The sequence below is a fragment of the Callorhinchus milii genome, unplaced genomic scaffold (assembly GCF_018977255.1).
Source record: "Callorhinchus milii isolate IMCB2004 unplaced genomic scaffold, IMCB_Cmil_1.0 Scaffold259, whole genome shotgun sequence".
NCBI classification, from domain to species: Eukaryota; Metazoa; Chordata; class Chondrichthyes; order Chimaeriformes; family Callorhinchidae; genus Callorhinchus; species Callorhinchus milii.
Genome location: NW_024705000.1, coordinates 67,303 through 88,297, shown reverse-complemented (window position 1 = coordinate 88,297; position 20,995 = coordinate 67,303). Strand labels below are relative to the sequence as shown.

Below are 20,995 nucleotides of genomic sequence, written 5' to 3'. Positions count from 1 at the left end.
CACTCCGCCTCACACTCACCCCACACTCCCCATTTCCCTCCCCAACGCTCCCCCAGAATCGCCACCGATTTCCCCGCCACGACCACCACAACCCCCCCCCCCACTCTCTCCCCTCCCCACCCCCCCACACAACACTTACTGAGTGAGGTGCAGCGACAGGGGTCGTGTTTGTCCAGGTAATGCTCCAACGTGTCCCAGCCCCCACCCACTCGCACCATCACGTGATTCCGAAGAATCTGCCAAACAAACACAACTGAGCCACACGCCATCACACCCCCCACCACCTCCCCCCACCCCACCACCCCCCACCACCACCACCACCACCCCCCCCCCCCGCAACCAACATACAACCGTCACCCTACCAACACGCTACCCTCATTCCGCCCCAATACACTACCCTCACTGCCCCCCCGCACCCCAACACACTGCTGGCACTCTCTCTCCCCCCCCCCCCCACATACCCCCCCACCTCCATCAGCCACTCACCCGCACGAATATCAGGGTGCTGGAATCGCCCACCCTGTACTTGCCCTCGGAGACCCTGATCATCGGGAACTGCTCCGGGCAGGTGCAGCGGCTCACCAGACAGCGGACCTGGGGTGAAGAACATCAACATCATCACCATCATCATCATCAACGACGACGCCGACGACAACAACTCCGCCTTACGCTCACCATCTCGTCCAGATTTTTGAAGTCGCAGAGCTGCCTCTGGGGCTTGGGTTTGGGGGGGGTTTGCTGGAAGGGGGGGTCCATCGCCTCGCGCAGCTCTTCCTCGATCTCCTCCTCCATCTGGATGAGGATGGGGGCCGGCATCCCGAATCTGGAGGCTCTCCTCGCCACCTCCAGCAGGCACAGCACGAAGTTCTTCTCGTTCTTCCTCAGCACGAGGTCGTCCGTCTCGAACATCAGCACATCTGGGCAGAGGAGTCAGTGGAGGTCACCCGTCTCGTATTATCCCTGATAATAACCCCGTTTGGCCCCCAAAATACACAGTCAACCCGCTTTACGGTATATTCCGCGAAGTTCCGTGAAAACTTCCGTGAAGTTTCTTGCTCCCACCCAGCCCATGGCATTGAGGTCAATGTTGGGCAGGGAATTGTTCTGATGAACGTCTGCCTCCCCCCAAAAGCAACGGGAGGCGGGGGGTGGGGAGAGGGAGGGGGTGGGGGGGGGGAGAGGATTCAACAAGAAATAGATCAGTGTCCACTCTGCCCCTGAACCACCCACAAAATATACAGTCAATTCACTTTATAGTCTGCGAAGCTTTGGGACGTCGCGAAGACATGATAAGGAGCCATATCAAATGCAAGGATTATTATTATTATTATGATAAAGAGTTCTACGACAGCAACAATAACTTGCATTTACATAGCACCCTTCACCCGGGGCAGCATCTCGGAGCGTTGTAAAACGGCCCTGACATTCACTTCCCATCCCCTCTTAAGAAATCAACGTTTACGACACAGAAGAAGGCCGTTCAGCCCATCGTGTCACTCCGGGTGATGGATCTCTTGAGGCAAAACCTCATTGAACGCTTCTGAAAGACAACACAGATGCCATCCACTAATCCTCCACACCCACACACACAGAGCCAATGCCCTGTCAATGAACCCTATTACTCTACTTGGACATGACCCACATTTCACAAACCCATGTTGACTCTGCCTGATCTGCTGATGCCAAAGCCTCAATTACCGTGTCCCGGTTGATGGATTATAGTCATTTCCCCGCTATCGAGGTGAAACATTCCGGCGTGTAGTTACTTTGCGTTTCCTTTCCTCCCTCCGTTGGCTTAAAACGAAGGCAAATGTGAAACTCGGTCGGGATGCTGTTCCTCAGAGTGTTGTGCTCCACCACTGTCAAGCGCTCCAGGACGCTGCCCTATGTGAGGGGCGCTCTATAAATGCAAGTTGTTGTTGTTGTATCCACGGAGCCTCGGTTTGGAATCGGCCCAAACCTCGCTCTCCCAATAGCTCAATGAGAAGTGGGGTCACAGAGGTTCCCAGGGTCCAACCCCCTGGTGTCTGGGGGTCTCAGTACTAGGTCAGTAGAGGAGGAAAGGGTGGGAGAGGAAAGGGATACAGGACTAAAAAAAAACAATTAAGCAATGTCTCAAGGGAGAAGACTACTCCTAGACTAATCGTGTTTAACATCTCATCCGAAGGACGGCACCCGAGGCACAGCAGCGTTCCTCCCAACATACCCCACTACCCCCAGCGCTGCACAGGAACAACAGCCAGTGACCATGAGCTAACCACTCAAAACTGAGGTCCCATCACAAACCAAGGCTATAACCAGCAGCAAACGGGTGGGGATGGGGTGGGGAGTTGTTATTTACCTTTGATTTCCAGCTCTTTCCTACACCAATGGATGAAGTTGGACACATTGTCCCTGGCCAGGAAGGTGCCAGGCTGGGCATTTGGGGCGTAGGTGACCTGAGCCCTGGGCAGCCTGGCTTGGGAGACGGAGATGGAGAGGAGATTTGGGTTGTCTTGGGAGGCGAGTTGCTGAGCTACTTTGCTCACGTTGTTGGCGTGCTGGCAAAGCACCGAGCCGGTCTCCAGAACCTCCATGAAGGTGTCCAGCCCTATCTCCAGGCTGTAGATCTCCTTCAACCACTCGGCCAAGTCCTCCTTCATCGCATACAGGTACTGCTCGCCAGATTTAAAGGGACGGATGCTTTTGTTACTGGCCGATTGAATGTTAGAGGTGCTGGCCATTCCACCTGCAAACTCGGTGTCAACCCATGAAATGGACACACCTTTAGCTACATTCCTCCACCTGAAACCAACCCCCTCCTTCCTCCCCCTCTCCGCAATTTGTTGTTAAAGCGACTTCAATCGCTGCCTCTTTCCATCCCTCAATTCTTCCAACTCCAACCCCTCTCCCTCCTTGCTTCCCTGCAACTTTTTTTGGGGGGTGGGTGGGGGGGAGAGAGAGAGAGAGAGAGAGAGAGAGGGGGGGGGTAGTTTCTGAAGAAGGAGGTCTATCTTTCTCTCTGTGGGAGAGCTAATCGAACACTCCTTTGCCCTCCCCGGACACTGTGCACCAACTTTCTCTCGCTCTGTGTTGCCTACAAATCCCTTTCCCTAGCGACAGAAGCGGCTTCTCTTTAACTCCTGCCTGCCCAGAGCTTTCCTGCTTGCTCAACCTCTCCCATCGATCATTGGTTCCTCGTCTACTACCCAAGGGTGTGGTTGGTGGTGGGGGGCCCAGGGAGTGGGAGGGGGGGGGGGGGGGGGGGGGAGACAGAGCAAGGTGGACGGATTTAGAAGTGAGAGAGAAAGAAATTGGATTCACATTTCCACAACTTGTCCCTCCAGCCACTAATTGGGAGTTCCATTCATTCGTTCACAAGATGAACGTGGATTTTGAGCTGCAAAGGGCCAATAATAATAATAATAATAATAATAATAATAATAATCCTTGCATTTGGTATAGAGGCTTATCGTGTCGTTGAGACGTCTCATAGCGCTTCACAGAATATAATGTTACTGTGCGTTTTGTGGGTGAAACACTGCAGCCAGTTTGCGCACAGCAATGTCCTACAAACGGCCACGGAGTGAGTGACCGATTTTATTCCGGGAGGTGGTGGGGGGGAGAATTGTTGGCCAGGACACTTCAGGACAGGCACAGGTAATTAACAACTGGAACAAAGTTCCCGGGAAGGGTGGTTGAGGCCGAGACGCTGGGACTCATTTAGAAAACCAGCTCAACGTTGCGATGGGGGAGGGCGGGTGTTCCGTGGAGACCAGATCGGTTCAGGTCACCCGAAGCGATCTTGTAATCTTCACTCTTTCCGCTCTCTCGTCGTTGGGACGTCCCAAAGCTCTTCACGGGATATACGGTAAAGTGGAGTGACTGTAATATTTTGCTTTTACCCACCTCCTCTCTCGCTCTCTCTCTGAGGCTTGTGGTCTGCTGGAGGGGCTGGGTATGGGGAAGACACCCTATCTTTTGGATGATATTAAACTGAGATGAGCAATGAGGAAAGTGTGTGTGTGTTGTGATGACCCAATTGTCCCCTCCTGTGGACGGTTTTGTGAATTACATCTTATGGGAAACCCAACGAATTGGGTCGTCCCACACGATTGACGCAACTTCGAAACGTCTCACTCTCTCTGAACCCGGGGCTTGAGCCCGCAACCTTTTAATAGCCAACCTTGCATTTGATATAGTGCTGTAAAACGTCGTTGAGACACGTCTAAAGCACTCGACAGGATATTCTGTAAAGTGGAGTGACTGTACATTTTGCAGTTGAATCACAGCAAACAGTCGTGGATTGAGTGACCATTTATCTGAGTAGGGGGTGGGGGGTAGGGGGGAATGGGCAATGGATTATTTCCTCCGGAAAGTGATCTACTGATTGTCTAAGACCCAGGTTCCTACTTACTGATACGTAAACAGAGGTGTGTGTGTGTGGAGTAAGGAAAGTAAGGAAACTTACCTAAGGTATCGTCCTGCCCCGGGATCGACCCCCAGGTCCTCTCGCTTGCGAGCTAACCACTAAGCTACAGGACTCCAGACTGCAATTGAGTCAGGTCAACACCGTATAATATCGGACGTGCGGGTGGGGGGGGTTAAGAAAGAACACTCTCCTGAACACTGCGCTTCATCAATATTCAGATCTGAAGAGCCTCTGTAACCCTGGTCACCAGCCAGTGCCTCCCAAGGTTGGTTCTGAATGAACGCAGGGCACAGCCCAGCAGCTCGGTAATTATAGATGAAGAGAATAAATCGACTGACTGATGGGAACAGAAAAGAAAGAGTAACTTCAGACGTGAGCAAAGTCTTTAGGCAGCAGGAAGCTGTTGACAGCTCACTCCTCATTGTGTCAGCAACTCAAGACCTCAAACTCGTTCTGAACGAGAGACTTGCCTCTGCTTCCCACCGCTCCCCGGCTGTCTCTTCCCCCTCTATTAAACCTTAACTTCCCCAATGTTCTTTTTGCGGGGTGGGAGGGGAAGAGAGAGAGAGAGAGAGAGGAAGGAATAGAAAGGAGACGTTTAACCATTTCATGATTCAAATTCTCTCCATTCGCACCCTTTACGCAATCGGTGTGCGATGCTCTTCGTCAGAGGGTCTGTAACACGAGGACATCACTGGAAAGAAAGGTTGAATACTCTTGTATTTACTCCAAGGGTTAATAGAGCGTGGGGAATCTTTATCACAAGTGCATGTTGAAGCCAGGTTCATAACAGAATAAAAAAAATCAGATAAATACTTGATCAACAATAATATTAAAGGATAAAGTGAAAAGGGCAGGGAATGGGATCAGAGTAGAGAGCTCCAGTGGGGAGGGTTGGGGTTAGCACCATCACAGACACGATGGAGGTGGGGTGGGTTGGGGTGGGGGGTGGGGTGGGGGAGAGAGCGCGGGCGATTGCTGGAAAGTGGGTGTGTGGATGCTTTTACGATTTCGTTTCGGGGCGATTTCTAAAACGCCAGAGACACGGAGGAACAAGATCTTTGGTCGAGTCCTTCGAGAGCGAACAAGCAGCGGACTGGTCTCTCGCCCTCCCTGAGTTTCACTGAGTCTCGGAAGGAAGGTGGGGGCGGTGAGGGGAGGGATTGGAGGGAGGTGGGGGGTGGGGTGTCGTTGTCCTGGGTTCACGTGAGCTGGGCGTCTGCGCTCGCTGTGCTGCTGCTGTTGTTGTTGTTGTTGCAGCCGGCCCAGGCCAGCTCCTCGGCCCACCTCCCGCTGCCCAGGGCTCTGAGCCGGCTGTTGTCGAACTTCCAGAAGGCGTCGTCCTTGATAAAGTAGGTCCATCGCTCGCTCCAGGTAAAGACCCCGTTGATGCCCACGGGGATTCCTTTCCAGTCCCGCAGGGGCCGGGGGTAGTACTGCTCCACCCGCAGGGTCTCCTCGTTCAGCACGTAATACCTGGAGCGCTTGAAGACCACCAGGTGACCCAGGGGTTGGAAGTAGAAGGCGGCGTCTGGGTGTCGGGGCAGCCCCATGGCGCTCACTCTCACCGGGAAGCCCTCCTCCAACTCCGCGCCTCGGTAACGCCAGCAACGACCGCCTGTAACACACAGGGCGGACATTTAACAGGCACAGCAACAGGGATACACACACACACACACACACAAACAGAAAGACACACACAAACACACGCACCACTCGCACACACACACACACACACACGATAGACACACAGAAACGGAGAAAGAGAAGCAAGGAGAGAGACAGACAGACAGACACACACAAATTTTATTTTACGCAGAAGGTGCCAGTCTGGCTCAGTTGGTAGCTGTCTTGCTTCCAAGTCAGAAGGCTGTGGCTTCAAGCCCACCCACCCACCCACCCACATGAAGGCCTTTGGACTTGCACGGTCCAGGCTGACGTTGCAGTGTATTCTCGGGTGGAGCTTAGCAGCTGCGAGCAGCAGGAGGCGATATTTGTGCAAGTCTGTGTTTCGAGGACTGAGGAATTCGCGTCTCCAAATTAACAACATTTATACAGCGCCCTTTGGGCCAGACGGGGTCTCGGATCACTCACATCGGGAGAATGTCTCACAGCGCTTCACAGGATTCACTGAAAAAGTGTGTACTTTGTAGGCATCCCACAAAGTCCTCCTGAACAAGGGGGCAGAAGGGGAGCGAGGTAACACACACACACACACGAGAGGCTAGAAACAGCAATGGGCCATTCTATAATATCATGGCTGATCTGTACCTCGAGTCTTAATAATAATAATAATCCTTGCATTTGACATAACGCAGTATCACACCATTGAGACGTCTCAAAGCGCTTCACAGGATATGCTGTAAATATACTGTGTATTTTGTGGGCGAAATGTTCAAAGGATGGCAGCCAGGACAACCCAACAATGCCCTGCGGGTTCAGCTTAGACCCCCAACACGGGGGGCTCGAACCCACAACCCCCTGACTCGGTGGTGAAAGAGACACCGACCGACTGATTGACCGACCGACTGAGCCTGGCTGACGTCTCGTCACTGTTACCTCTGAAAAAGTAGAATTTTCCTTCTCTCTCCGACACAGCAGCGGCCTCGATGGTGGTGGGCAGTCCGGGCCAGCCCTCTCGCAGGGACAGGGGTCCTCGAACACTCCCCACCTTTGAGACCACCCAGTAGTCACCCCCCCTGAAGATGTAAATGTTTTCGTTCAGATCTGCGGGCACAGAAAGAGAGAGTGGGAGGGAGAGAGGTAGACAGCCTGTGAAGGGACAATAATAACAGTAATAATCCTTGCATTTGATATAGAGCTGTCAATAAAGATGTTGACACGTCGCCAATAAGATTCACACAGTGACTTTCCACGCTAGGAAGACGTCTCAAAGTGCTTGTCACTATTGGCTGTTGGGGGGGTGGGGGGTGAGAGAGCCTGAGAAAGGTACATCAATGAGGTACATCTCGAGACAGGGGAACGTGGTGTGGGGGGGTTGGGAGAGGAAGGAAGTTGGAGCGACTTCAGGATGGAGTTCCAAAGAGAGGCGATGGGGTGGGGGGGGGGAGGGCAGGTATGGGATAAGCGTGTGGTGTGATGTGCACACACCTCCCGGTGTCGCCTATACTGGGAGAGTGAGCGGGTCCCCTTACCCATGGTCAGGGTGTCAAACTGCGTCCGGCAGTACGAGGGGGTTCCCGAGGGAACGCCGGGATGGCTGTGCTCCTCCAGCTCCTGGAACGATGGCAGCAACTCCATCGGTAGTTGGACGGCCGAAGCTCGGAACGGTTTCCCTGAAACGCAGAGAGGAGAATGAGACATTATTCCTCATCTAAGCTGGTCGCTAAAGTTTCGCCCTGCCCGCTCGGGAACCTAACCCAGGTCCTCTCGATTGCGAGGCGAGCGCACTAACCACTGCACTCCGGGACTCCACAGTGTGCGCACGTGGCTTTTCTGTCTAACTGATGATCACAGTGACTAAGAACGGACGAGCCATCCATACTGGAGCCCCGTCTCTACCACATGCCGGTCGTTCCCTGTTAGCCAGGCGTCTGGATGACAAGCCACAACAATAACAACAATTTGCGTTTGTATAGCGCGGCTCACGTCGGGAGGACATCCCAAAGCAGAGGCCACTGGCACGTAGCCTTCCTCAGTTGACGAACACAGCCTTATCTGAGGCCCGGTCTAATCTGGCATCTTAGGCTGGTAATTCAGGAGCAATTTAACTCTAATCTCCTGGAATTTTGGCCGGAGTTGCGAATTCCTAAAGTGACAGTCTCTCTTTCACTGTGGGGGTGGGGAGGAGGGGGGTGAGGGCGGGGACCAGATGTTCATCTCCCCAGCGCTGTTTCTCCTACAATTGACTTTCGATGCTTAAAAATTGAGACCAGAAAGCGTGCTGAGTGGCGAAGGTCCCACTAGTGTCTATTAGAACGCTGGGTTGGGATCGTGGACATACGACCCCATCCTAAAGAAGTCTCAAAGCGCTTTATCCTAAAGCCCAGCCGCTGAGTCTTTCATTAGCAAAATTTTCCCACATGGCAGTGTCCGGCGCACAGCCACGAAATGAAGCCAATCAGCGATTTTATCCGGTGGGGGGGAAATTGTCAGCCAGGAAACCGGTGGCGAGAAAATCCTTCTCTACTCAAGTTAACGTCTGACAGAACAGGGCACAGACGGGACCTGGGTTCAGTGGCTCCCACTCCCCCCACAAATCACCAGCTCCCGACCCCACCTCGGGGTCATGACTCAGTAACTAACGATCATTACTAAAGAGGAAACAAAGGCAGAGAAGAGATTTTTTTTATTACACACAAGATTATTAGGCCGCAGAATGTTGGTCTAAAACACTGGTCCATTAAAAGACTTCAGACACGTACTGTAGATCAGGCTGAGATTTTTTTGCACTGAATCAGTGTCGACCGCAGGTTATTGTGTGTGTGGCTGAGCTCCGGGGGGGGTGGGGGGGGGATCTTCATCATCACTCACCCATAAACGCTCTCGTTTATCTTGTTGCTTTGCAGATCATGTCTGTGTTCAGTGACTGACCCTCATTCCCCTCCTCCTCCACTCCACACACCAGCAACACGAACGGAATGACCAAATTATTCTTATTATATTTTTGGAAGGGATTATTACCCCCTAAAAAGCAATCGACTAACAGCCGGGTTCCTGCTGACCGCCAGGTAAAGAGAGGCGTGCGCGTGGAGTAAGGAAACTTGCCTACGGTTTTGCCCCGCTCGGGGAATTGAACCCAGGGGTCCTCTCGCTTACGAGGGCTCTAACCACTATGCTAGGGGGCTCCTACAGGGGAAGTGGGGGGTGGGGAGCTTACCGTACAGCTTCTGAATCGCCATCATGTCGTCCCAGCTCAGTAGGAAATCGCGGCCCAGCTTCTTGTAAAATGGCGACATGAGCGCGTTCCTGACCGGTGAGTGCTCGAGCCCCAGGGTGTGGCCGATCTCGTGGGCCGTCACGATGAACAGGTTCCGGCCTTTGCCGCGGTACAGCGACCACCGCTCGTCATTGTCGAAGTGGGCCTCCCCGCGGCGGGGGAAAAAGGCGTGAGCCAGCGCCCCACCTGAGGGGGCAAGAAGGTGGGGTGGGGGGGGTGGGAGAGTGAGCAGCCTGACTGGGGAACTGGGGATAGTCATTGCCCCCCATCCCTGCCCGCAACCTCCGCCCCTTCCCTCCTCCACCCCGAACAACCATTACCCCATCACCCCACCTCCCTCCCCTTCCCCAACCTCTCTTCCCCAATCTCCTTTCCTCATTCCCATTTCATATACCCTCCCTCTACCCAACCTCTCTCCCCTTCCCACATCCCCTCCAACCCGCATCCCTACCCAACTTCACTCTGGGATGGGGTGGGTAAGGAAGCTTACAGTGAGGCAGCGGTCAGTACCACCAACAACAACTTTCATTTATATAGCGCCCCTCACACAGGGTAGCGTCCCAGAGCGGCTTAACTACCTGGGCCATCAAAGGCGTTGCCTATGCCGTCGTTGTGCTCGCCTTGGTAAAACGCCAGCCGGATATCAGCCGGGGCCCCAGCTGGAGCCTCCCCAAAGCTCAGCGACGAGACGTTGCTCCACAGCTCGAAGGCAGTCTTCACCGCAGCCCTGACCCGGCCGGGCTCCAGGTATCGCGGCCAGTTAATGATCTTGTACGTGAGATGGTGCCGGTACCACTTCTCTCCTGGGGTGGGGGGAAGGGGGGTCAGAGAGAGAGAGATTTCAGCACAGGATCGGATAAGAACAGGAGGAGGCCATTCAGCCACTCAAGCCTGTTCCGCCCAAGGCAGCGTTGGGCTGGGCAGGGCCGATCACGTCCGTGGATTCCATACGGCGTCAAAAGTCTCTCGAATGCTTTCTTGGTAATGACTGTGATTAAGGCCAGAGACTGCGCGTTGTTTAGGTAAACACAATTTGCACGCAGTGATGTTCCCCAAACAGCCTCCAGGCGAGTGAGCAATTTTATGGGGGGGGGGGGAGAGGGAGATTGTCAGCCAGGACACCAGGACAGAAGCTATGGCACATCGCTGTGGGCAACTGGCTGCCGTGTTTTACCCTCAAAATACAGTCACTCCACTTTACAGTACATCCTGTGAAGCGCTTTGAGATGTCTTGACAACCTTATAAGGCACTATATTAAATGCAAGGCTTATTACTGAGCACATTCAACCCCAGTGAGGTGGTGGGGTGGGGGGGAAGAGGGGGAGGTCGGGGGGGGGGGGGGGGGGAGAAAAAGGCTTAATCATAGATTGAATTATAGATTACTACAGTTACACGTCAGGCGTGTCTCCTCGGAGCCAGTTGAGCTCCAGGGAAACCTCTCTGACCTCCTCTCCACCCCCACCTACTACTGCCGTTCCCTCCAAGGATAGTTAGCTTTAAATTACACAGAAACAAACACACAAGTCGCTCTCATTCTGCAAGTAAGTGTGTCTGTGTGCGCATGCATGTGTGTGCATCTGGGTGCACACGTAACAAGTTAGGCGTATATAATAAATACTAAATAATCCTTGCGTTAGACACGGCGCCTTTCAAGTCGGAAACACTTCATTTCAGTCAGCTTCGGAATTCAGTGGAGGGGAGGGAGTGAGCCCCGGGCCGGGGGGGGCGGTGGGGGAGGGGGGCGAGGGGTTGCGGAATCTCAGAGGATTGTGACAAGCGTTCCACAGGCCAATAATTATGGAAGAGAAAGCTGGGTGGTGGCAGGAAAGGGAAGGAAGACGTTACCATGTCTGATAAGACACTCGTTTACGTCAAGTGACCTAGGGGTTTGTTTAGAAAGAAAGGTGAAAACGGGAAGCGCATCAATCTGACCCCCTCCCGCACCCCACCCAGCGCACATAACACCCAGACTCTGCGGAATCTCCACCAAACAAACCCCTTACCCAGACTTACACAAAGCTGGTGGGGAGTGGGGTGAGTGAAAGGAGTAGGGGCCAGACTAGCAGAGACTCCGTCCTTCAGATGAGACTCTATTTAATAATAATATTTGCATTTGATATGGCGCCTTATCACATCGTTGAGACGTCTCAAAGCGCTTCACGGAATAGACTGAAGTGCAGAGAGTGTGTATTTTATGGACAAAACCTACAGTGTGTGACAGGTCACCCTTTTGGCTTCAGACACGTCGTTCACAGTTGTGTGTATTCCAATGCTCTCGTTTAGGAAGTGACTTTGCCGACCCAGCAATTCCCGAGCCGTCGCTAATCGGTGCAAAACAGGGACCGCAGACATCCTCTCCAACACTTCCCAAGGATGCCCGGCTCCGACATTCCCAGGCTGTATTCCCAAAGCGACAGAGAGAGTGACAGAGGGGCAGAGAAAAGAAAACACACCCACACACACAGAAACAAAGAGAGAGAAACACACACACACACAGAAAGAAATGGAGAGAGACACTCACACACACACACACACACACAGACACACACACCAGAAACCGAGAGATACAGACACGCACACACACGCGCACAGAAAAACAAAATGAATGTAAAAAATAGTCAAGGAGAAACATAGAAAAAAGGGAATGAAAGAAAATAATAGAAAGAAAAGGAAAGAGGAGAGACAGTGGGAGAGAGAGAGAGAGAGAGAGAGAGAGAGAGGACACCCAACTCCCCGAATACCGATATTGCCTTACGTTCTTTCCCTGGAGACGGGGTGTGTGACTGAGCTGGAATTCCAGGCCAGACGCGGCCCTTGCTGGCAGGTTCTCTCACCAAACATTTAACATATTTCCCAATAATTACTCCCCGTTTGGGTCAAAAGGTAAAAAATGTGAGCATTGCCCGGGGAAGGGGGGGGGGGGGGGGGGTGGGGGGTGGGAAGGGAGGCAAATGTGCATCAGTCACCACAGGAGCCGGAGGCCACAGTATGTTACAGGCTAAGGCACGTCTGACCTGGCAATGCTGACAGGTGGAATCCTGCATGAGTTGAGGTGATTTGGAAAGAGTTTGAGTCTGACGTTGAGCTGTCAATGGGAGTCGTGGACTGTGGACAGATTTGGTGTCCCCACATTCTGGTGTTGGGTGGGTGGGGGGGGAAGAGAAGCGGGGGGCAATGGGACTCGGGTCGACTGGGGCATTTATGTACGATTTATTAGAGTGTATTCTGCAAAGAGCTTTGAGACGTCTCAAAGGCGTGATAAGGCATTTCTATCAAATGCAAGGATTATTATTATTATTATCATCATTATTATTACTGTTACGTCACTTAGGCCCACATCATAAGATTTTTAACGTTGGGAGGACGTCCCAATGCGCTTCACAGAATTTGACGGTGAAGTCTGTAAAGTGGGTGCAGTGACTGTGTGTTTTGCGGCCAAACGGGGCAGCCAATTTGTGCGCAGCAACAACCCCCCCAAACAGACCAAAGGAGGGGTAGGAGGTGGGGGCTGGTGGTAGGGATTGGCAGATTGGAAGCCGGGAGAGAGGAAAACAAATGCCTTTTTTTTAATCCACCTTCGCTCACCTTGTGGAGAGTAACGCTTGATGCGCTTGGGTTTATTGCTTTGCCCAAACAGCACAGCCTTCACATGCTCTCCCCAAATTCCACGACTCCCCGTGTCCTTGACTCCGCACCGCGGCTCAGCCATCCTCCTCACGGTGTTCTCATCCAGCGCTCCGCTCACCGGGAGGTGGGAAATCCACTGGAACTCCCTGGGACAAACCCCAACACAGAGAGAGAGCGAGAGAGAGAGAGAGAGAGAGGAGTGAGTGAACACAAAGATTCATTGGTACCTGGTAGATTCTTGCCCGTTGTAGCCTGGAATCAACTCAGATGGGAGTGGGGAGGATTTGCTCCCCACCCCGCTCCAGTCTTTTCTTTGTACAAGTCATATTAATCATCTCCTAACTCATATCGTCATGCATTAAAGATTAATCGAGGTGTTTCTGCCAAATGAAATGAGGACCAAGCTCCCATCAATTGACCTCCTGCCCCACCAACCCCCACCCCCAACAATCAGAAGATTTAAGATCTTGCCCCTCAATCACACCGAAACCCATGCCTTGAAAACAAAGCCCAGGTCAACACACAGCAAATTCCCTTTTGCACAATTTCATTGCTTGCAAATTTCTTCTCAAGTAAGTTTTCCTTGTTCGGTCACAGACGAGTAAAGAGATAGCTCAACTGACAAACATCTCAAAACTCTGACTTAATTATTCCCCAAGCAGGATGTCAAGCAAGAGGTATTTCCTGCTCATAGCGCCAAGAGATTTGGGGGGGGGATTTAGGGGGTTGGGGGGGGATTGAGAAAATTGGTTACCATTGATGTCCTTTACATACAATGGATTGGAAACCCAAAGGGGGTTGAGTGTGAGAGAATGTGTGTGTATATATGTATATGTGTGTGTGGAGGGAGGCATCTCTCATTGTTCCTGACACTCGAGTCTAGCCAAACAAATGGTGGGGGGGGGGGGGGGGCGAAATGAGCACTCTTAATTTGTAACCAGGCTCCGGACGCAAATACTACACAACACGTAGCAGTGTGATTATGAGTTGGTCTGACAAGTCGATGACTGCACACGGTGATCATGTCAAGTCATGCACAGCTATCCGGGAATGGACGTCAGACAGCACATAGTGTACTCAGAGCCTGTTAACCAGTTGACGAAACTCTGGTCTCAACTTGAACAAACTAGCCGAGGTTATGATAGATTTTTTTTTGCGTGATATGGGAGGAGGGCGGGAGGCAACGGGTGGAGAGAGGGAAGATTTCCGGCCGCTCCCTCCCTTTTTGCCGTTGCCCATTTTTCAACTTGTCTCAGCCTCTTTCGATTCATTGAACTTCTAGGAGTCGACCTGGATCTCACCAAAGGAGCAAGAACTTACATGTTTTTCTTATAAACTCAATGCACAATAACAACCGCCTCTGTGTCTATTAGCACTGAAAGGTCTCAAAACACTTTACCCTCGTTGTCAAGACTGCTGATTGATGCCTTTGAAGACAAACGTGGTAGCCAATTTACACAGGGCAATGTTCCACTGTCTGTCATGAGATGAATGACCAATTTGAGGTGGGAGGGAGGGAGGGATTGTTGGCCAGCACACTGGGAGAAACTCCCTTCTCTTTTCCAAGTATCCCGCCGAACAGGCAGGCAGGACATCGGTTTAACATCTCAACCAAAGGGGAGCACCTCCAGCCATATAGCGCTCCCCCCTCAGCAATGCCACCCCCCTCCACCACCTCCCCCCAGCAATGCACTGAAGCATCCGCGTGGGTTCAAGTCCCTCTTCAAAGTACTGTCGAGGGATTTGAGCCAACAAACCTATGACCCAGAAGTGAAAGCGAGGCAGACCTAACCAGACGTTTCTTAATTGCGTGTTTTCTCCAGGCGCATCCCATCCCCCCACCCCATCCCCCACCACCCCCTGGGGTAAGAGACCCCTTTCACCGTGTGAAAGTCACAGCAGTTTGTGCCCACAGACGGACCTTTAACGATTTGGTTATCGATGCTGTCATCACCTTATATTCCCCAAACATCTCTCACCTCACGGCCTCTCTGACCTCAGCAGAATTCAGTCCCCTGTGAGATCCGGGTTCAAGGTAGCCATACTTTTCTAAGAATGCCTTCGGGAGGAAAGAGAAAAGCCCCGGGTAATTATTACAAATGGAAAAAATAAAACGCTTTTTATTTTAAAATAACATTTAACATTGATTTTCGCTTTTGTGGTCAGATGGGTGTGTCTGACCCACATGGAAACCCATCTCCGTGCTTAGAGAGTTTCCAAACCAGACTGAGATGCCCACATAAATATGCCATCTACACTTGGGATTTTCCTTCTACCTGGAATGGAATTCTCTCTCTCCCTCTCTCCCCAGATGGATGCACCCTGCTTACCTAATTCTGGAGAGTATGAGGCTTAGGTTGGCAAGGCTTGAGGCGGGGGAGACCCCAGAGTGTGCGTTGGGGTAACTGCTGGAGTTTAACCAGCTAAAAGCTTGCTCCTTGCGAGCACTGCCTGGCAATCTTTCCCATTGCTTGTCCAGCTAGGACCAACCTACCCATTAGGGCTTTGTCTTGCAGGTTAACAGTGGGTAGAATCTACACCCCTCCCCTCATGACTGACTATCATAATCAATAAATACTTTCAAAAATTAACAGTAAGTCGTGTCCGCCCCCAGATTAAAAATACTTTAACGTGAGGCAGATAGAAATCAGTGTTTATGGGGTTAAACATCAATGATACTGTACGAGCAAACCTCAGGGCTGCCCTCCGCCGGCTACGATGGAAATACTAAGTGCCACCCGCCAAGTGAATACAGTAAATATTCTTGAAGTGACAACACTGATAAATTCAGCCCCCAGCACAGGTCTCTTTTGCAATTTTATATTTTTTAAAAAATTATAGTGCCCTCCAATAAACATGATTAGCTTCAGAGTGCCAACAGCAGCAGAGGCAAATAGAGACAGAATCTCTAGCAAGGCGTTCTTAAACCACGGGATAGTATACCAACAACAACTTGCATTAATATAGCACCCCTCACTCAGGGTAGTGCCCCTAGAGCGCTTGACAGTGACGGACCACGGTTCCGAGCTGGAGGCAGGGGTGAGGCGACGGTGGGCAAGATGGAAGAGGACGGTCTTTATGCTTGACCTGAAGATGGGGAGGGTGGGGCAAAGCGAAGGGTTAGGTAGAGGAGTTTTCCAGAGTTTCGCTTTAAAATTCACGCTGCAATGCCCCTTTAAGTCTACACATGCCGCGGGAGTTAATTAGAAGCTTGTTCACATTGAACCCGCTCCCCTTTGCCTACTCACACCCGTGCAGCGTCAACAAAGCCTCCGAGTCAGTGCCGAGAGCAACGAGAGGAGGCATGCCGTTTATTACAGAGTGCAGTCAATTTGATTTGCGACATAAAGAGATTTGAAGTTCAGTCAACGGGTTATTAATAATCCTCAATGAATGCTCTTTTATTGCTGCCCCCGATACAGATACGTATCCCATTTTCTCTGCGGATTATCGTACACATAAGAAGAGTTCAGCGGGTAGAGCTCTCGACTCCTTAGTTGGAAGCTTGTGGGTTCAAGCCCCCACAGCAGGGACTTTGAACACAGGTCGACACTGCAGTGTCCAGGTTGACACTACAGTGCCGGATTGTCGGAGGCGCCGACCTTCAGGTGAGGCGTTAACGGCCCCAATAATCGCCGACTGTGGGATGTTGTTCCGCGGAATTGGCTGCCACTTCACGTCCACAAAAAACACGGTCAATCCACTTTACAATATTATATATATTCTGCGAAGCGCTTTGAGACGTCTCATAAGGTGCTGTATCAGATGCAAGGATTTTTATTATTATTATTATGATGATGATGATGCAGTGTAATGAAGTGGCGTGTTTTATGTACCAGGGCTGGGCATGGATTACAACAGGACCGGTTATTAAATTACAAAGCTGATTAGCTATCAAACTGTATAGTTTTATTACTGTACTTCCCAGTCCAATATTCCAGCACAGTGCTCAAATACCTGACAGAGCGAGTCCCTCTGGCTGTGTGCAAGGAAAGAGGTTAATAATTCACAGAATTGTCAATGATAGTGTCCAATAGAAGGGTTTTTTTGTTTGCAAAATCACGGTGACAGCAATTCCCTGTGTAGACGGTGTGTGTCACCGAGTCAAAAACATGTACTGTTATTTAATTACTTTGGGAGCAAATCCTTGTTATTCCGTAGTTAGTTCGAATAGACTGTGGTAAAGTGATTGCATTTTTCACAAACTGTTGAAAACACGCCGTCTGACTACTCCCAAGGGTGTGGCGTTTCAATTTTTTTTTAAAAAATAAAAAAAATAAAAATGTACTTAAAAATATATTTTTTTTTAAAACATTTTTTTTTAAAAAATAGCTATTTTTTGAGAAACAACCGTGGGCATTAAATTTCACTCCCGTACTCAATTCCCTCGTCTCTAAACGTAAAGATCACCACATTACACAGTCTAAGAATCGATGATAACAATAAGTAACAAATAATAATAATAATGATTACGATAAGAAGAATATCGAGAGACAGAAACACTGAATACTTTTCGCACTGGTTTTGTTCTCACGTATCATTGAGAGAGAGGAAAAAAAAATCGGTAAAACCAACAACAAAAAAAGAAAGATCGCAGCATTGAAAACGCCAAAATATTTTATATTGTATAAATGCAAAAAAAAAAGAGAGAGAGAAAAAAATATTGACTGAAGGTAGACTCACCTCTGCTGCTGGCAATCCCAGGTCCTTGTCTGTGTCTGTTGGCTGTGTCTGACCCACAGGCAAACACCCCGAGGGGGTAGTGAACAGGAGAGAAACTATCAAAAGTTTTGACCAAGTTCCCAAACTTTGTCCAGAAACTCCACAACTCATTGTGCGCTGAGAGCTCCTTCTCTTCCTTCCCTCTGTCTCGATCTATCCCTCTCTCTCTCTCTCTCTGTCACACACACACACACACACACACACAAACCCCAGGCAGGAATTGTGTATTTTTTTTTAATATTTTGGAAAAAAAAACAGCTAAAATCACGACTTATCAGCTGCTGCCGTCTTGATGGAGGTTATCCAGAGTTTCTTCCAAGTTCTGCTTTTTTTAACCCCACTCCCAGCCCTGAAGTTGGGCATCTTCTTCCCCCTTTGGCAGCTGTTTACCAATCGCCTTGTCCCCCCCCCTCCCTCCCCTCTCTCTCTCTGTCTCTCTCTCTTCATCCAGCCACTTGGCACTTGCTTTCCCCCATGCTTTCCCCCCCCCCCCCCCCCACTCACACCCCCCCCCCCCCCAGGGGGTGTGTATATATCAAACCGACTGCAATCACAGCAATAAGGAACTGACAAAAACAGAGCTCCACAAAGCACCACCCACCACTTTCCCAACCAGGCGGCTCAGGAGCTCAGCGGCTTGTGGTTTAAAAGGGCAATGGTTTGGTTTCTCAATTCTTTCTCCTCTCCTAGAATTAATCATCATCATCATCACCATCATCACCCTCGCGTTCGCCACCGCGCCGCGCCACTTGGTTGGGACGCTCGAAAGCGCATTGCGGAACGCTGCGCAAAGTGGACCGATTGCTTATTTTGCTGCGTTGGGCGCGGGCGGAACGCGGCCACCAGTCGGGCACGGCCGTGCGCCACAAAAGTAGGTGACTTTTTTTTTTGGGGGGGGGTTGTTGGAGGGATTATTACCCCCCCCCCCACCCCAAGGCGATCACTTTTTATAAGGCAATCCGCCGATCGACTTAACAAGCGGGTTCCTACTTGCTGCTGGGTAAGCGGGTGTGTTGTGGAGTGAGGATATCTGCCGAAGGTTGCACCCCGCCCAGGAATCAAATCCAGGTTCTCCGGGCACACACGCTAACCACACTTACAGGACTCCCCAATTATAATAATAATAATCCTCGCATTTGATATAGCGCTTCGCACGTCTTCTCGACGTCCCAAAGCGCTTCACGGAATATACTGTAAAGTGAATTGACTGCATATTTGTGGGCGAACGCGGCAGCCAATTGCGCACAGCAATGTCCCACAGTCATAGTCAGTCTGTTACTGTCAATTACTGAGCCGCAGCAAGCATAATAATGAGGTGAGGAAAGAGTTAAAAGCCTTTTAACTGTGTAAGTTCTGTAGCCAGTTGCTGCTTATACCAGGACTTCTCTGCGGACATCCTCCTGACGTGAAAAGCTCTACATAAATACAATTTGTTGTTGTTGAGGAGTCCTTGTCGATTGTGCAGCAAATGAGAAAGCTACATAAGTTCCCTACCAGTTTAAATGTCGGTAACAGCAATGTCCAAACCATTCCCGTAAAAAGTTTGTGGCCAGCATACAAGCATTAATTACACCGGCTTACAAATCAGATATCAGTCAACTTTGGGAATTTCACATTTTTTAGTGATTGCAGCAGTCCTTTAAGTTCCTTGTGTTCCACTGTATATTTAATCACACACAGCTTTTAAGGGAGTTAAAACAAATTGGGAACAGAATAAAATTAGAACTCAGCTCTCCCCAAGGAAAGCGAGCTTCCTACTCTTAATGGTTTTAATGTTTAATGGCATCACAGGGTGTTCAAGAAGCAGAAATTAAACTCTTTCTAGTCTTTGGAGGCCTATTGAAAATTAGATTTGATTTTAACATATCCTGTATGTTATGCTGTACCAAATGCAAGGATTTGCTTAGTCTTTCTGATGAAATTAGTGCAATAAGAATTACATTAAAATGACTGCAGCCCATCTAACTGGTGATAGTGTTGCACTCATCCGCTGCAGAACTGCACTGAAAACATCCTAGGAGTCTTAAGTGTATACATGTCAGTGCATCTCCCTCTCCTCCATTGGGGAACATTGAAATACATGAACACTTGTCCATTTTCCTAATACAACCACAAACTACATTGGTATAGCACCTTTCCCACCAGGAAGACTCACAAGTTGCTGGACAGTCAAGGATTTGGATCTTGATATTATTACATCAACTAATGAGGGTGAGAATGAGCACTCTGCTCAAAAAACTACCAGGGGCAGCTGTGAATTACCTGTGGCTGGAGTATAAGAATCAGGACTGTTTGCACAACATATCATTACCTAATCACAAGGGAAGATGGAATAATCTTCTCCCAGTACTCCCTGCCAACATTCTGAGGTGCAAGACATCGCACTCACTGCTGCTTTAGCTCCTTCCCTTCACATTTCCACGCAGCAGGAGATCAAAGCACATCACTGCAACGGCCATAATTTCATAGCTCAACAAAGCCCCTTTCTACTCACTTCACTGTACAATTAGTTGAGATTACTGAACTGGCAATATCTACACATAAACACAAGGCCAATTAGAAACTCTTTTGACTACATCCTTTTGTAAGTTGCATAAATGCATTTAACACTGGGATGCAAGGTTTGATCCTAAGGGCACCACATCATCCTGCTTTCCCACAAATATAGCAAGGACTTCCCACTGAGCATGGGTTAGCCGTTGGTTATGGTGACTAATAGACTAATTGCTGACATGCTATCCCCTGCCTGCTCCAACCCTTACTTTCATTCCCAGCACAAAACTAAGGCAGGCGAGAACCAATGAGGGAACTGCAGCGTTTTGCAATTGTTAGTTACACAATGAACAAGTAACCAAGGGGATCAGACAGAGGTATCCAATTCTTGATTCTCAGTTGACACCCAGTGATAGTGTTTTTTAAAAAAAAGTTGCTGGTCAACAGTGGCCAATATGAGTCATCTTGGACGCTAAGAGTTCAGATCAGATGTCAGACTAGTGGCTTTCTCACATTTGCCAACACACTTATCGCTGTAGGACATCAGAAGCCAAACCATAGGATACACAGAGCTTTATTGCAGAGTTCAAACCGTTTGAAGAGAAATAGCAACAAGGTTTCGTATCCATCATTAAAACTCCGAACTTTTAACTGAAAAGATCTATTGCAGTCACATTTTTTTTTATACAGTTTGATGAAACCTATACAGAAAATGGAACTATACCCAAAGACAATGAACCAGACAGCTGCAATACAGGTGTATAATTCACATGAAACAAACCAGCTGTGCTGATAACTACCACCAACTAGAGTAGTCAAAGACAAGTCACTGTACAGGCAA

The 20,995-nt window shown here is 50.0% G+C and overlaps 2 protein-coding genes across 2 annotated transcripts; both read right to left on the bottom strand.

The window, feature by feature from the left end:
• Window positions 1-139: 139 nt before the first annotated feature.
• LOC103180700 (GAS2-like protein 2A) lies at window positions 140-2,889 on the bottom strand (the record flags this gene model as incomplete). Its single annotated transcript, XM_042346035.1, has 4 exons — window positions 2,342-2,889; window positions 676-917; window positions 487-594; window positions 140-236 (listed from the first exon to the last, which is right to left on the bottom strand). Coding segments are annotated over exons 1-4 (829 nt in total), but the record flags the coding sequence as incomplete, so codon positions are not given.
• A 2,470-nt stretch (window positions 2,890-5,359) lies between these two features.
• mmp28 (matrix metallopeptidase 28) lies at window positions 5,360-17,837 on the bottom strand. The gene is made up of 8 exons (XM_007896569.2): window positions 17,623-17,837; window positions 14,919-14,998; window positions 12,898-13,085; window positions 9,890-10,114; window positions 9,252-9,497; window positions 7,567-7,707; window positions 6,971-7,138; window positions 5,360-6,029 (listed from the first exon to the last, which is right to left on the bottom strand). The coding sequence occupies exons 1-8, from the start codon at window positions 17,770-17,772 to the stop codon at window positions 5,614-5,616; spliced, it is 1,614 nt and encodes a 537-aa protein (XP_007894760.1). The 5' UTR covers window positions 17,773-17,837; the 3' UTR covers window positions 5,360-5,613.
• Window positions 17,838-20,995: the final 3,158 nt, after the last annotated feature.

Coding starts and splice junctions, on each gene's coding strand:
- mmp28 (XM_007896569.2), bottom strand. CDS start 17,772: ATGAGTTGTGGAGTTTCTGGACAAAGTTTGGGAACTTGGTCAAAACTT. Junction 14,999..17,622: donor TGGGATTGCCAGCAGCAGAG/GTGAGTCTACCT, acceptor TTCCTCCCGAAG/GCATTCTTAGAAAAGTATGG. Junction 7,139..7,566: donor GTTTGACACCCTGACCATGG/GTAAGGGGACCC, acceptor CTGTGCCCGCAG/ATCTGAACGAAAACATTTAC.